Source organism: Globicephala melas, chromosome 8 (genome assembly GCF_963455315.2).
Source record: "Globicephala melas chromosome 8, mGloMel1.2, whole genome shotgun sequence".
NCBI classification, from domain to species: Eukaryota; Metazoa; Chordata; class Mammalia; order Artiodactyla; family Delphinidae; genus Globicephala; species Globicephala melas.
Genome location: NC_083321.1, coordinates 10,025,321 through 10,038,224, shown reverse-complemented (window position 1 = coordinate 10,038,224; position 12,904 = coordinate 10,025,321). Strand labels below are relative to the sequence as shown.

The 12,904-nt window shown below is 51.9% G+C and overlaps 1 protein-coding gene across 9 annotated transcripts in view; it reads right to left on the bottom strand.

Annotated features, from left to right (window-relative positions):
• Positions 1–5,176: 5,176 nt before the first annotated feature.
• VWCE (von Willebrand factor C and EGF domains) overlaps positions 5,177–12,904 on the bottom strand; it is a 31,419-nt gene continuing 23,691 nt past the window's right edge. For 8 of the 9 annotated variants that reach the window (XM_060303135.1, XM_060303130.1, XM_060303131.1 and 5 more), the window contains 6 exons: positions 11,889–11,971; positions 10,741–10,831; positions 10,576–10,658; positions 10,125–10,215; positions 6,003–6,205; positions 5,177–5,881 (listed from right to left, as the gene is read on the bottom strand). In XM_060303135.1, coding sequence (XP_060159118.1) covers positions 5,417–5,881; positions 6,003–6,205; positions 10,125–10,215; positions 10,576–10,658; positions 10,741–10,831; positions 11,889–11,971 — 1,016 coding nt within the window. In that variant the 3' untranslated portion in view covers positions 5,177–5,416. Of the gene's footprint in view, positions 6,206–10,124; positions 10,216–10,575; positions 10,659–10,740; positions 10,832–11,888; positions 11,972–12,904 lie in introns of all 9 variants that reach the window. The other variant, XM_030833989.2, reaches the window with a different exon arrangement.

Sequence of the window (12,904 nt, the reverse complement as noted above, 5' to 3'; positions counted from 1 at the left end):
TCCTGACCACTGGACCTCCAGGGAATTCCCTCAAGATAACTTTTTAAAAGGAAACAACTAGGATAAGATGAAAGAGTGGATCTGATTTGAGAGAGGCCATGGTTAAGACCACAGATGGGGGACTTCCCTGGTGGCTCAGTGGTTAAGAACCCGCCTGCCAATGCAGGGGACACAGGTTCAAGCCCTGGTCTGGGAAGATTCCACATGCTTCAGAGCAACTAAGCCCGTGTGCCACAACTACTGAAGCCCGCATGCCTAGAGCCCATGTTCCACAACAGGAGAAGCCACCACAATAAGAAGCCCGCGCACCGCAACGAAGAGTAGCCCCTGGTCTCCGCAACTAGAGAAAAGCCCACGCGCAGCAACAAAGACCCAATGCAGCCAAAAATTAATTAACTGATTTTTTTTAAAAAAGACCACAGATGGGTACACTGTCACCCCCACTCACATTCTGTCCTAGTCATACTTGGTCATGGGACCAGCAGGTGGATTCTCAAGCTTCTGGGGATGAATTCCATGATGTCCTGGCTCTTTGCTGTGTTTGTGTTTCTGCTGTTTCCCCGAGCACCTCCCGTGCCCCAGGCAGTGTTCTAGGCTCCAGGGATGCACCATCCCCTCCCCCGACCCCGTGTTCCCCCTTCTCAGCCCCTCAACCCTGGGATTCTTGGATCCAGACAGAATCTAAAAAGAATCCCCATTAGCTCATTTATACTAGAAAGCCGCACGCTAGCATATCTGATCTGACACTTTGCTCCACAAGATGAGGTGGATTCACATTCCTCCTCTACGGTCTCAGGCCTCTTCCCCACCCATCTTTCCCCATTTCCTGAGGGCCTCGGGGGTCTAAGCTCAGTTCAATCCATCTTTTCCACTCATAGTTGTCCAGGAGTGGTTTTAGTGTTTTTTGTTTTTTGGTTTTTGGGGTTTTTTTGCTGCACCACACAGCTTGCAAGATCTTAGTTCCCCAACCAGGGATCGAACCCCGGCCCACGGCAATGAAAGCGCCGAGTCCTAAGCACTGGACCGCCGGGGAATTCCCCAGGAGTGTTATTTTCTTTTTCTTTTTCTTTTTTTGGGTACGCGGGCCTCTCACTGTTGTGGCCTCTCCCGTTGCGGAGCACAGGCTCCGGACGTGCAGGCTCAGCAGCCATGGCTCACGGGCCCAGCCTCTCCGCGGCATGTGGGATCTTCCCGGTCCGGGGCACAAACCCGTGTGCCCTGCATCGGCAGGCGGACTCTCAACCACTGCGCCACCAGGGAAGCCCCCCAGGAGCGTTATTTTCATCTCATATGTCTCTGCTCTGATCTGTGGAACCCAGGCCCTCCCGAACATGGCCTCTTGCACATCGCTGGAGGGGGCATCCATGGGTACAACCCCTAAGGAGCGCCATTTGGCACTATCCATCTAAACGAGAAATGTGTTTACCTTTCGGCCCAGTAACTTCACTTCTGGGAATTTATCTTAAAGATAGACTTGCACACGTGCAAAATGATGTAAGGCCGAGGTTACTCTTTGTAGCATCTTTTGTAAGAGCAAGATTTGAAACGACCCAAATGTCCGCCCCCAGGGGATGGTTCAATGACTTCTGCTGCGTGCGCACAGGAGCCTCTGCGCAGCTGTAAAGAGCAGAGAAATGAGGATGCTCGCGAAGGACTGGGACAGAAGGATCTCGAGAAGAGACCGTTAGGTGTAAAACCACGAACTGAAACACAGGTGATAGCAGAGCCTCTGCTATTTTATCTTTGAATTATAAAGAAAATAAGATTTGCCTGCACATACGTAAAGAAATAGAGAAAGGGTACCCGAGAACCAGACACCACAAAAGTGGTGGGGAGGGAAGGGGGAGCCTTGGTGGATGTGGGGTTGGGGAGACTCCTCACTAAAACACTTTTATATATCTTTATTTCTAGTGATGGGATGTACTACACATTCCAAATAAGTTAATGAAAGGCATTTTTAAACCTCTGAACGTTTATCCTAACTAGAAACCTACTGTGGTTTATCCTCAAGCCTGTTTATCTGATAAACTCCAAAAGCAGGTCTCTTGAACCGGGTCCAATCATTTGGCCCGTCGGGAATTTCCTAGGTCCCGTGAAACTGACCCTGTGGAACAGGCTCCAGCCCACCGTCCCCGTCCTCTACTGCAGGGGTCCTCAACCCCTGGACCACGGACCGTAGCGCACGGCAGGAGGCGAGCGGCAGGCAAGAAGGCGAAGCCTCATCTTCCGCTTCCCATCACTCCCCATCTCTCCCGTCACCGCCTGAACCAACGCTCCGCTACCCCGTGGAAAAACCATCTTCCACGAAACCGGTCCCTGGTGCCAAACTGCTGGGGACCACTGCTCTCGTGCTTCCTAGAACCCGACATATGGACTCCTAGCTGGGGCAAATGCAGGGTGTACTCCCCAAGAACAAACACCCCGCACACACACACCTGCTTGTCGGAACCCAGGCTGCGAAGAATTCAGACCAGCTCATGCATTCGTTAAAAGCACTCTGTGCCCGGGAATTCCCTGGTTGTCCAGCGGTTAGGACTTGGTGCTTTCACTGCCATGAACCAGAATTCGATCCCTGGTCAGGGAACTAAGATCCTGCAAGCCGAGTGGTGTGGCAAAAAAAAAAAAAAGCACTCTGTGCCCATCTAGGGTCTTGAAGGTGGTCCTCTGGCCTCCTGGTGCCAGTCAGTGCTGGGGCTTATCGCCAGCAGAACACGTTCTTACCAAGTTGGGTCCCACCAAGGCCTCCCAACATGTCACAATGGCACTGCCTACCCACGGGGTGGGGGGTCAGGGGGGTGGGGAGAGGGGCAGGAGGAGAGCTCCGAGCTCCCCTCAATGGTCCTGAGAAGGGCCTGCGGTGACCACGGTGTGGTGAGAGCCCTGGCCCAGCCACGGGGTGCTCTGGAGGCAGCCCCTGCACCTCCTCTCCAACCCCATGCCCCAGGTCTTCTTATGCCCAGAGCGAGCAGACAGGAGGCAGGCATGATCCCTGGGTGAGGCCAGCTGGACATGCTGGAGAGCCGACAGGAGCCCATGAGCAAGAGAGGGACAAGAGTGGCGTCCTCAGGCCTTCGGGGGACAATTCCGAGGTGTGTGCTCCATGACCTCCCAGAGGGTCCGCAGGAGGAAGGGGTGCACGTTGCCCGTGGCAGGGACCCACTCTTTAACCAAAGCTGATTGGTTTTCTTCCCTTCTCTGTCTCCCTTCGCTCTCCCTCACCGTGCTCTCTGGGTTCACCTTCCGGGGCAGCGACTCTCACCCAAATCTCTCTCTCTCTCCGGGTCTGCCCTTGGAGAGCTCAAACTAAGATACGGCGGTCTTGGCACCTTGAATAAACTGCAGCCATCAAGAGTCTCTCTGCAACTCCAACGGAACAAGCCAACCAAATGCAACTTGAAGGGGAAAAGCCCAGGCTGGGAGTCCAAATCCCAGAGCCCCCTCCCAGATCAGCCTTCCTAGTCTGTGCAACCTTCGGACACTCTCCTGACCTCTCTGGGCTTCTGTGGTCTCAGCTGTAAGCGGGGAATGGGAGTGTCTCAGATAGTCATGTTTTTATACTTGGACCGACTTGAGGGAAGTGCCTACAGCTGTCCTCCCACCCCCCACCCCTCAGCCTCTTTTTTTTTTTTTTTTTATGGCCGTGCCGCGTTGCTTGCAGGATCTCGGTTCCCCGACCAGGGATTGAACCCAGGCTCTGGCAGTGAGAGTGCGGAGTCCTAATCACTAGGCCACCAGGGAACTCCCCACCCCAGCCTTTTATTTTTTTTAATGTTCAAAATGAACACTATTTACCTGAGTTCTGTGGAGAGGGGAGACTAGTATTAAAACTTGAATTGCATCCTTTGTTGAACAGAGGGATAGCGGTGAGAAAATCGGCACTGACTCTGAGCCTCTACCATGTGGAGAGCTGGCTTGTTTGAAGAGCAGAGCCAATCAGTGTTCTACACTTTCATCCTGAAGTTAGATCCCAAGTGGCATCATGAAGCTGGGTGGGCTGCACAAGGTCACAAGCACAAAGCCCCGAGACTTATGGAGTCTGTATTATATGCTGTCATCTCAACTCCATGAGGAAGGACTGCTGTGATCCCATTATACAGATGAGGGAACCGAGACCTAAGGTCTCACAGCTAGTCACAGCAAGTAGGGCTCAAACAGGGGTTTCACGGCACCCCAGCCCTCATTCAACCACACCCTTTGTGTCTTAACTGGTCTCTAAGTAAGATGGTCTCTAAGTCCTTTGCATCCCTAAAGTCTTTGGTTTTCATGCTCCTAATTCCAAATTCATTATTCCTGCCATCCTGCTTGGATTAGGACCCCTCCCTACACTGACACCTGGGGCGGATAACCCAGATGGCCTTTGCAGCCAGTGCCCCCTGGGGACACTCCCCGCTGGGATACACGGTGAGCATCAGGGCAGAGAAGAGGCAAGGGGAGGATGGCCTGGGCCAGCGTAGGCGCGGGTTACTCTGCAGCCCCCTTGGGTTTCAGGGATAGCAAGTTGGTGGCACGGTGACAACATAGCTCTCTGTCTTCCACCCCCATCTCACTTTCCCCCATCAATGCTAGCACTGTCCTCTTTCCAGCTGTCATGGAAACTGGGCCACACCGTCCAGATGCCCCCTTCAGGACAGACGCATTTATTACCCCAGCCGCAGGGAAGGTTGCTGACTGACGGCTCCCAGCCACCAGCCCTCACAGGGAACTGCCTTGGCTGACACCCCTTTCCTGGGCCCGCTTCCCACAGACAGAATTACTGGCCAACATGGGGGCACAAAGCCCTGTTCCCTTGTCCCAACTCGGGCTGACTCTGAAGGCCAGCCCAGCCTCAGAGCTCCACAGGGGGTTGGCTGAGACCGTGCCACTGCCGGGCCCACCCCTGCCTCCTGCTTGCCTCCCTCGGCCCACAGATGTTAAAGCTAAGCACAGGCCCTAAGACTCCACCTGCCTACTATTCCCTCCCGGGGAACCCATCCGTCTTTTCCGGCCCCTCACTTCAGAAGTCTCCTAGCATCACAGGCCACCAGGTACTTACCTAAGACCCCTCCCCATCTAGCCCCAGGTCTCTGCAGGCTTTTCTCCTGAGCTGGGGGTTGAGGTGGGCACTAGCTCATCACCTGTGGGCTTGCAGTGACGTTTTCCCACCTGTCCAAAGGCGAGAAGTGAATGAGCAGGGCAGCCTGGGGGAGACCGAGACAGATTTTAATCAGGAAACCTCGGGTGAGGACACATGACAGCTGGTGGCACAATCTCAGTGGAATCCCAGGCCCCTCGGACCCTCCTGCTCCAGAGGAGGGACTCAGCTGCCCCAACCTTTCTCAGAAGACAGGCGGCCCACGCAGTCCAGGGAGGATGCTGACGGTGGAGAACGTGTTGCTGGAGTCTCACAACACATCCCAGATGCTTCTTGGGAGCAAGGCTACATCGGGCCCTGAGGGTTTTCCATCCCCGCCAGGGGTCCTGAAGGAGTCGGCAGCCTCACTGGCCCCCAGAGCCACCCTGCAAGCTCCCAGGGCCTCTGGCAGAGCCTTCTCTGTCTGGCGTCTCCCGGGCACGGCCCTGCAACGGAGTCCTGCTTACACTGTGGACTCCTCCTGTGAGGGCCCCATGGTGGGCTCCTGGGGGCCAGGGCTGGCCGTGGCTGCAAGGGCTGCAGAGAGTCTGGAGGCGGCTGGAGAGAGCCTGTGAGGCCTGAGGATAGCGACGGGGGGCTCTGAGGGGCTGGGGCCCATCGTGGAAAGGGCTGAGGCTCTACGCCGGATGGTGGCAGGCAGAGAAGGCTGTCTGGATGCTGTGTGGGCCCCGGAGGCCGAGGACGAGGGCTCTGGAGTAACAGGAGGTGGCCCGGGAGCCCCGGGAGAGGCCGGAGGTAGAGAGGAGGCTCCTGGAGGGATTGAAGGCCCTGGTGAGGGCCAAGGGGGCTGGGAGGCCCCGGGCTCCCCTGGGAACATGCCCCCTGGCCCCAAAGGGGGTGAGGGTAAGGCCTGGGCTCCTGAGGGGCTCACGGGTATAGTCTGCATGTCAGACAGGTTTGTTCTCAGGAGGAGCTGGAGGAGCTGCAGCGCTGGCCTCCGAGGTGACACCGCTGGGGGCCCCGGGCAGGAGCTGCAGTTGAGCAGGGCCTCAGGGTCTCCACGGGGGGTCCGGGCCACTTTGCTGAGCTCAACGTCTCCACGAGGGGAGAGACCCCGGCTTTCTTCCAGGGAATCTAGAGAGGGGGCGGGGCAAGAAGATGCACAATGGTTCTCCCCTACGACTGAGGCAGGTCTGGGATGAGCTGCACCGAGGACAGTGCCCCAGCTCTGGCCCTTAAGGGTCCCTGTGCACCGGCCGTTGGGGTTGGGGGATCCCGCCGGCTCCTGTCTCCAGGAAAGGGAAGACCCAAAAGGAACCATGAGCAGAGAGAGACAGTTCACCAAGGCACTGGCTGTGTGACCTTGTACGAGGCACATAACACCCCTGGGCCTCCATTTCCCCATCTGTAAAATGGGCATCATAATAACAGTGATGACCACACAGGCCACGCAATGAGGACTGAATGAAACGGAGCCTGAGCGGTCTCAGCCTAAACCCAAATGTAAACTCTGGACTTTGGGTGACAATCACGTGTCAGAGTCGGTTCATTGATTGTAGCAAATGTACCATCTGGTGGGGGATGTTGACAGCAGGGGGCGCTGTGCGTGGGGCGGGGGCAGGGGGATTCGGGGAGCTGTCTGTACCTTCTGCTCGATTTTGCTGTGAACCTAAAAATGCTTTTAAAAAAAAAAAGTCTATTGAAAAAATTTGCTTTTAAGTCTCAGCCTGGAGGCCAGCGCATCATAAGGGCTTAATCCATGGCGGGAGAACAAGGGAAGGAAGGAAGAATATTGGAGAAAGGTATGATCAGGGAGGAGACGGAGGCTGGTAAACACATTACAAACTGGAATGATTACATTTTAAAAATCATCAAAAGATAACCTATAACTTTTTTAAAAATTGTGAATCACCCTGCTGTACACCTGAAAGTTATATAATATTGTACATCAAATATACCTCAATTGAAATATATATATAAACCATCAAAAGGATAATCACAAAAACCACTTTACTAAAAACCACTGAATTGTGTCATTTGAGCGTGTGACTTACAGGGTGTGTGAATTATATCTCAAGAAAGCTGTTCTTTTTTTTTTAATTATCAAAAGGAAACAATTCACCTCGTATTTCAGTAAAAAGCATTTCTTCTTAAAACAAGTTCGCACATGGTGAACGCAGCTGAGGCAGGTGCCCCAGGAGAAGGAGGTGGGCTCTGCATCTCATCTCTTTGGGCCTCAGTTTCCCCATCAGGAGGCAGGAGAGCAGAATGGGAACGAGCATGGGGTGAGGAATCAGAGAGACCTGGCCCTGAGTCCGACGACACTACCACCTAGAACGTGGCCTTAAAGTCAGAAACTTGGGAATTCCCTGGCGGCCCAGTGGTTAGGACTTGGCACTTCCACTGCATGGGGCCCGGGTTCCATCCCTGGTTGGGGAACTAAGATCCCATAAGCTGTGCGGCACGGCCAAAAACAATTTTTAAATAAATAAATTCTTTTTAAAAAGACAGAAACTTAACTTCTCTGAGCCTCCATTTCCCCATCTGCAAAATGGAGACAATAAGAGCACCCATGCATAAACATTCCTGGGGCATTTAAATGAGACAATACAGGTAAAAGGCTCCAGACACTGCCTGGCACCTTAGCTAACGATTAGTCTCTAGAAAGCAGGGGAATAGTATCCCTCAGCTTGCAGAGGGTTTTGTGCTGGTTAAGGTCGAATCTATAATCACTCAACAGTTCCCAACATAATGACTATATGGGATCAGGATGTTTCCAGCCCCAGCAGTCCTGACAGCCTCTCTCCATCCACAGAACTGAAGAGCTGCCCTAAATACAGGATGTCCTCTTCAAAAGGTCAAAGGAGTTAAAGAGGTATTTTATACAAGAGGAAATTCAGGCCACAAATCCGTGGAAAAATTCACTGTCTTCCTGGAAGTTTAAAAAATGTACAATAGCCACCGGTAAGGTACTTTATGGACATGTTAACCTGGAAAAATTAAATTCAAAACACACAGTGTAGAGTTGGTGGGCATATGGGGCACCAGCTACGTCTCTGTAAGTTTCCCCTTTCTCTAGGACCCCATCTGGTAACCTGCTGTCATGCCCTAGGAGTCACCAAACCACTCCCGACACCCTGTGACCTAGTTACTGCACCTATTAACCACAGGGTCTGAATGCAACTCACAAAATTTGAAAACAAAAGTTGTCTGACCAAAGATTTTTCACAGTGGGTCCACTATGGATAGAAAAAAAAAAAAAAAAGAAGAGGAAAAAAGAAACCACCTAAATGTCAACCAAAAAGGGAAGGGGTAAGCAAACCATAGTATTTGGGAGCATTTTTAAATGGCCAGCTGTGGGCTACATCAATATTTTGAAACTGTGTGTTACAGTAGGTTGTCCATGTCCTGTTTATACCTCTGCAAAAAGATCCACATGAACAAACACTCATGATAGAGAGAGACGAACAGATGTGAATCATTTTCAGGAGTCAATGTAGCAGAGTAGCTAAAAGCGTTGACTCTGGGCTCAAATCCTGGTTCTACTGCCAACCAGCTGTGTGACCTTGAGCACCTCACTTCACCTCTCTGTGCCTCAGTTTCCTCAGCTGGAAAATGGGGATGCTAATAGTATCTATTACAAAGAGTTGCTGTGAAAATGAAATAAGACGTATGAAAACAAACAGATGGCCAACAGGGACATGAAAAGATGCTCAACATCACTAATCATCACGGAAATGCAAATCAAAACCACAATGAGATACCACCTCACAGCCGTCAGAATGGCCATCATCACAAAGACAAGACACAGCAACTGTTGGTAAGGAAGTAGAGAAAAGGGAACCCTCGTGCACTGTTGGTGGGAATGTAAACTGGTGCAGCCACGGTGGAAAACAGTATGGAGGTTTCTTAAAACACTAAAAATAGAACTACCATATGATCCAGCAATTCCACTACCGGGTATATATCCAAAAAAAAAATGAAAACACTAATTCAAAAAGATATATGCACCCCAAGGTTCATTGCAGCATTATTTACAATAGCCATGACATGGGGACAACCTAAGTGTCGATCGACAGATAAAGATGGATAAATCCGTGGTGTGTATATATATATATATACGCAATGGAATATTATTCAACCACAAAAAAGAATGAAACCTTACCATTTGCAATAACGTGGATGGACCTAGAGGGTATTATGCTAAATGAATAAATCAGAGAAAGATAAATACCAGATGATCTCACTTATATGCGGAATCGTTTTTTTAAAAAAAAAAACTGAGCACACAGATATTGAGAACAGGTTGGTGGTTGCCCGAGGTGGGAGGAGAGGGATGGGCAAAATGGCTGAAGGGTCAAAAGGCACAAATTTTCAGTTACAAAATAAATAAGTCATTGGGATATAATGTACAGCATGGTGACTATTGTTAATAATACTGTATTGAAAGACTATACCTGAAAGTTGCTAAGAGATTAGATCATAGAAGTTCTCATCACAGGAAAAAAATATTTTGTAACTATGTGGGGTGACAGATGTTAACTAGACTTACTGTGGTGATCATTTTGCAATATATACAAGTTTGAATCTTTATGTTGTACACCTGAAACCAATATAATGTTACATGTCAATTACACCACAATTAAAAAAAAAGAAATAACATTCAATACATGTTCCCTGACACATAATGGATACTCAATACATATTAGCAATTATTCTTCTGCAAAGTTGATTCAGTTCCTAAATTCTAATTTTTAAAAAAGGAAGAAAGCAGAGGGAGAGATTCAGAAAGGAGGAAATGAAGAAGAAAAAGGAACAGTAAACAGACTCGTCAGACGGCACGGCGCAGTGTGGCATAGCACTGACGAGGGTCAGCAAGCCCAAGCTTGGGCCTGGGCGCACCACGTGCTGGCTGTGTGACCTGGAGCAGGCCACGTTCCCTCTCTGAGCCTGGGTTTCTCACATCCAGCCCTGTACATGTTCTGTGTTTCTGGGCAGAAAAGCAAAGTGGAAAAGGACGGTGGTGAGGCTCCAGGATGCAGAGGCCACTTACCTGGACAGAAGGAGCAGCAGTCCCTGGGGGGCGTGGAGGGGTCCGAGCAGGCCTGCTGGCAGGGCGTCTTCTCGCAGCTCACCTCTCCCAGCTGGGGAAGCAGAAGGAGACACGTGAGGAAGCCTGGAGCATCTCACCCCTCCACAGCAGCGCCCTCAAGGACATATTACACCAGCAGTTGGACCCACGGAAAGATCTGGGGCAGAAGCTGCAGGGCCTGACCCTCACCTGAACAACAGGTGAAGCCAAACACAGTGGGGCTGCCTTAAGGAAACAACAAAGGTAGAGGACACCATCAAATCCGAAGGTATCCCCGCAGGTAATTGAAGTTGAAGAATGGCAGGCGGAAGACGGGCGTACACTGGCTAAGGGGCTCCAAGTTTCACAAAGGGACAAAAGGCTAGAAGCAGCCCCTGGCCCAGCAGGTCCAGGGTCCCCAGGCCCAGCTCACCTGGCATATGCACTGGGTACAGGGCTCATCGTCCAAGGTGAACACCTGGCCGTTCCCCACCTTCCTCCCCTCGTAGTTGCAGTCTGCAGGGGCAGAGGAGACAGGGGCCGTGAGAGCCAAGGCCCACTCAGGAGCCTTGCACGAGGGGTGGCTGGTCCCACTCACCTCGGCACACTGGACAGCACTCCCCGTCCGGGTGGAAAGGGTAGGAGCAGGTGATGGGGCAGTCCACGGGCGAGCAGGCCACCGAACCCAGCTGCAGGACACAGAAAACACTGAAGGCCCTTTGTTCTGGGGGGCTGATGGGTCACTCGTGAAGGACACATCACATAGCCATTAAGTGCCCATCGGAACCATCAACGTCAGGTGAGAGGTCCATGGTGAGGTAACAGACTGAGGTAGAGTCTGTCCCCCCACTAGAACGCAAGCCCCCCAGGCCCAGCCTTGTCCTCAGAGCTCAACTGTCAACAGCTACCTGTCAAACAAATCCATGAACTTCCCAGGAAAGCTGAGCACCAAAAACTTAGGGGGAAGGACCCAGAAGCCAAAGCTCCCCAAAGCACATGGCTGTGAACTAACAGGGCCACTCAGAGGCCAGAGATGTTCACCCCAAGTTGCTCGATCTTTCTGCAGACCCATCCCTTTTCACCGACCGCCAGCAAAGAAGCCCCACAGGCATGAAACACTTCTAGCATGACAAGCAATAAGGACTTATTTTTTCCATTTTCCAAATACTAAATGATATGCCTGTCATTTAGACTGAGAGGCAGTATGGCTTAGGGGTAAAAGTGTGCTGTCTGAAGCAGACTCAGGAGACTAGAATTGATTCTCGGCACTCCACTTGACTAGTTGCGGGCTCTCTGTGCCCGGCTGTCTCACCTAGCAGCTAGGGGATGGAGGTACCCACCTCACAGGATTCCCCATGAATTAACAGGTCGTGCTGAGATCAGGGACTGGCACATGGCAGGGGCTCGAGAATGTGAGCATATTAAAGATTCCGTACAGAGTCCTGGGTTTGTGTTCCTCACCTCCACTCTCAGGGAGAATCCCTGGGCCATATTTTATACCGTAAGGCCCCCAAGACCCTCCCTGGTCTCCCAGAAGCAGAGGACTTTTGCCAGGCAGGGTTAAAAGTATTTCTCTGGCCCTGGATAAAGAATCACCCCGGGCAGGGCTGAAGGAAGCCAGCTTTCACCGTGATCCAGAAGTGACCATTCTCTTGGAGGTCTCTGGATTTTGCCTGCAGGGTTCAGGAGCTGCTGGCTATTTCTGGGGAGTTTCCGCAGACAGGGGTCGGGTCTGGGTGGTCGTACCAGGCAGATGCAGCTCAGACACGGGTCCAGCACGGACGGGAAGGTCTGGTTATTGTAGAAGATTCTACCTGTGTAGGTGCAGCCTGCCAGAGAGAGCATGTGGTGAGGGCCAGCCAGGGGACGGCTGGTCTTTGCCAGGAAGAAAGTCCAAGGTGTTTCTAGGCAGCAAAGGTCAGGCGAATGGCCTCTCTAGACACTTGCCCAGGGGGTTGGGGAAGGGACAGAACATATGTCTGGATTGGGTGCTGACTTGTTTCTCGCTGGATTCAGCAAAGGGATCATAGTGTCTTCACTTCAAGGTTCTCCCCCAGGGAAGGGAGCCGTTCCTCCCACCCCCTCACTTGGCAGGATCAGGATGAGGGACCCGGAGACTCAACCTGGGTGCCAGGCACCACGGCCATCCTCTCTGCTCCTCTCCACTCAGTCGAATCCCAAACCCCTCCTTCCAGGAGGCTCCCCTACAGCTCCGCTCTCTGCTTCCCGAAGCCCACAGAGGCCCCATCTGAGTGCTGCCACCTCGATGATATTTATCACATACTGGTACGTATAAAAGCAGGTGATGGTGGGCTTCCCTGGTGGCGCAGTGGTTAAGAATCTGCCTGCCAATGCAGGGGGCACGGGTTCAAGACCTGGTCCAGGAAGATCCCACATGCCATGGAGCAACTAAGCCCGAGCACCACAACTACTGAGCCTGCACTCTAGAGCCCGCGAGCCACAACTACTGAGCCCACATGCCACAACTACTGAAGCCCACGCACCTAGAGCCCATGCTCTACAAGAGAAGCCACCGCAATGAGAAGCCTGCGCACTGCAATGAAGAGTGGCCCCCGCTCGCTGCAACTAGAGGAAGACCGCGCACAGCAACAAGGACCCAGTGCAGCTAAAATTAAAAAATAAATAAATAAATGTATTAAAAAACAAAAAAAGCAGGTGATGGGACAGTAGAGAAACATTTTATAAGAAAAAATATATAGGGAATTCCCTGGCAGTCCAGTGGTTAGGACTCCACACTTTCA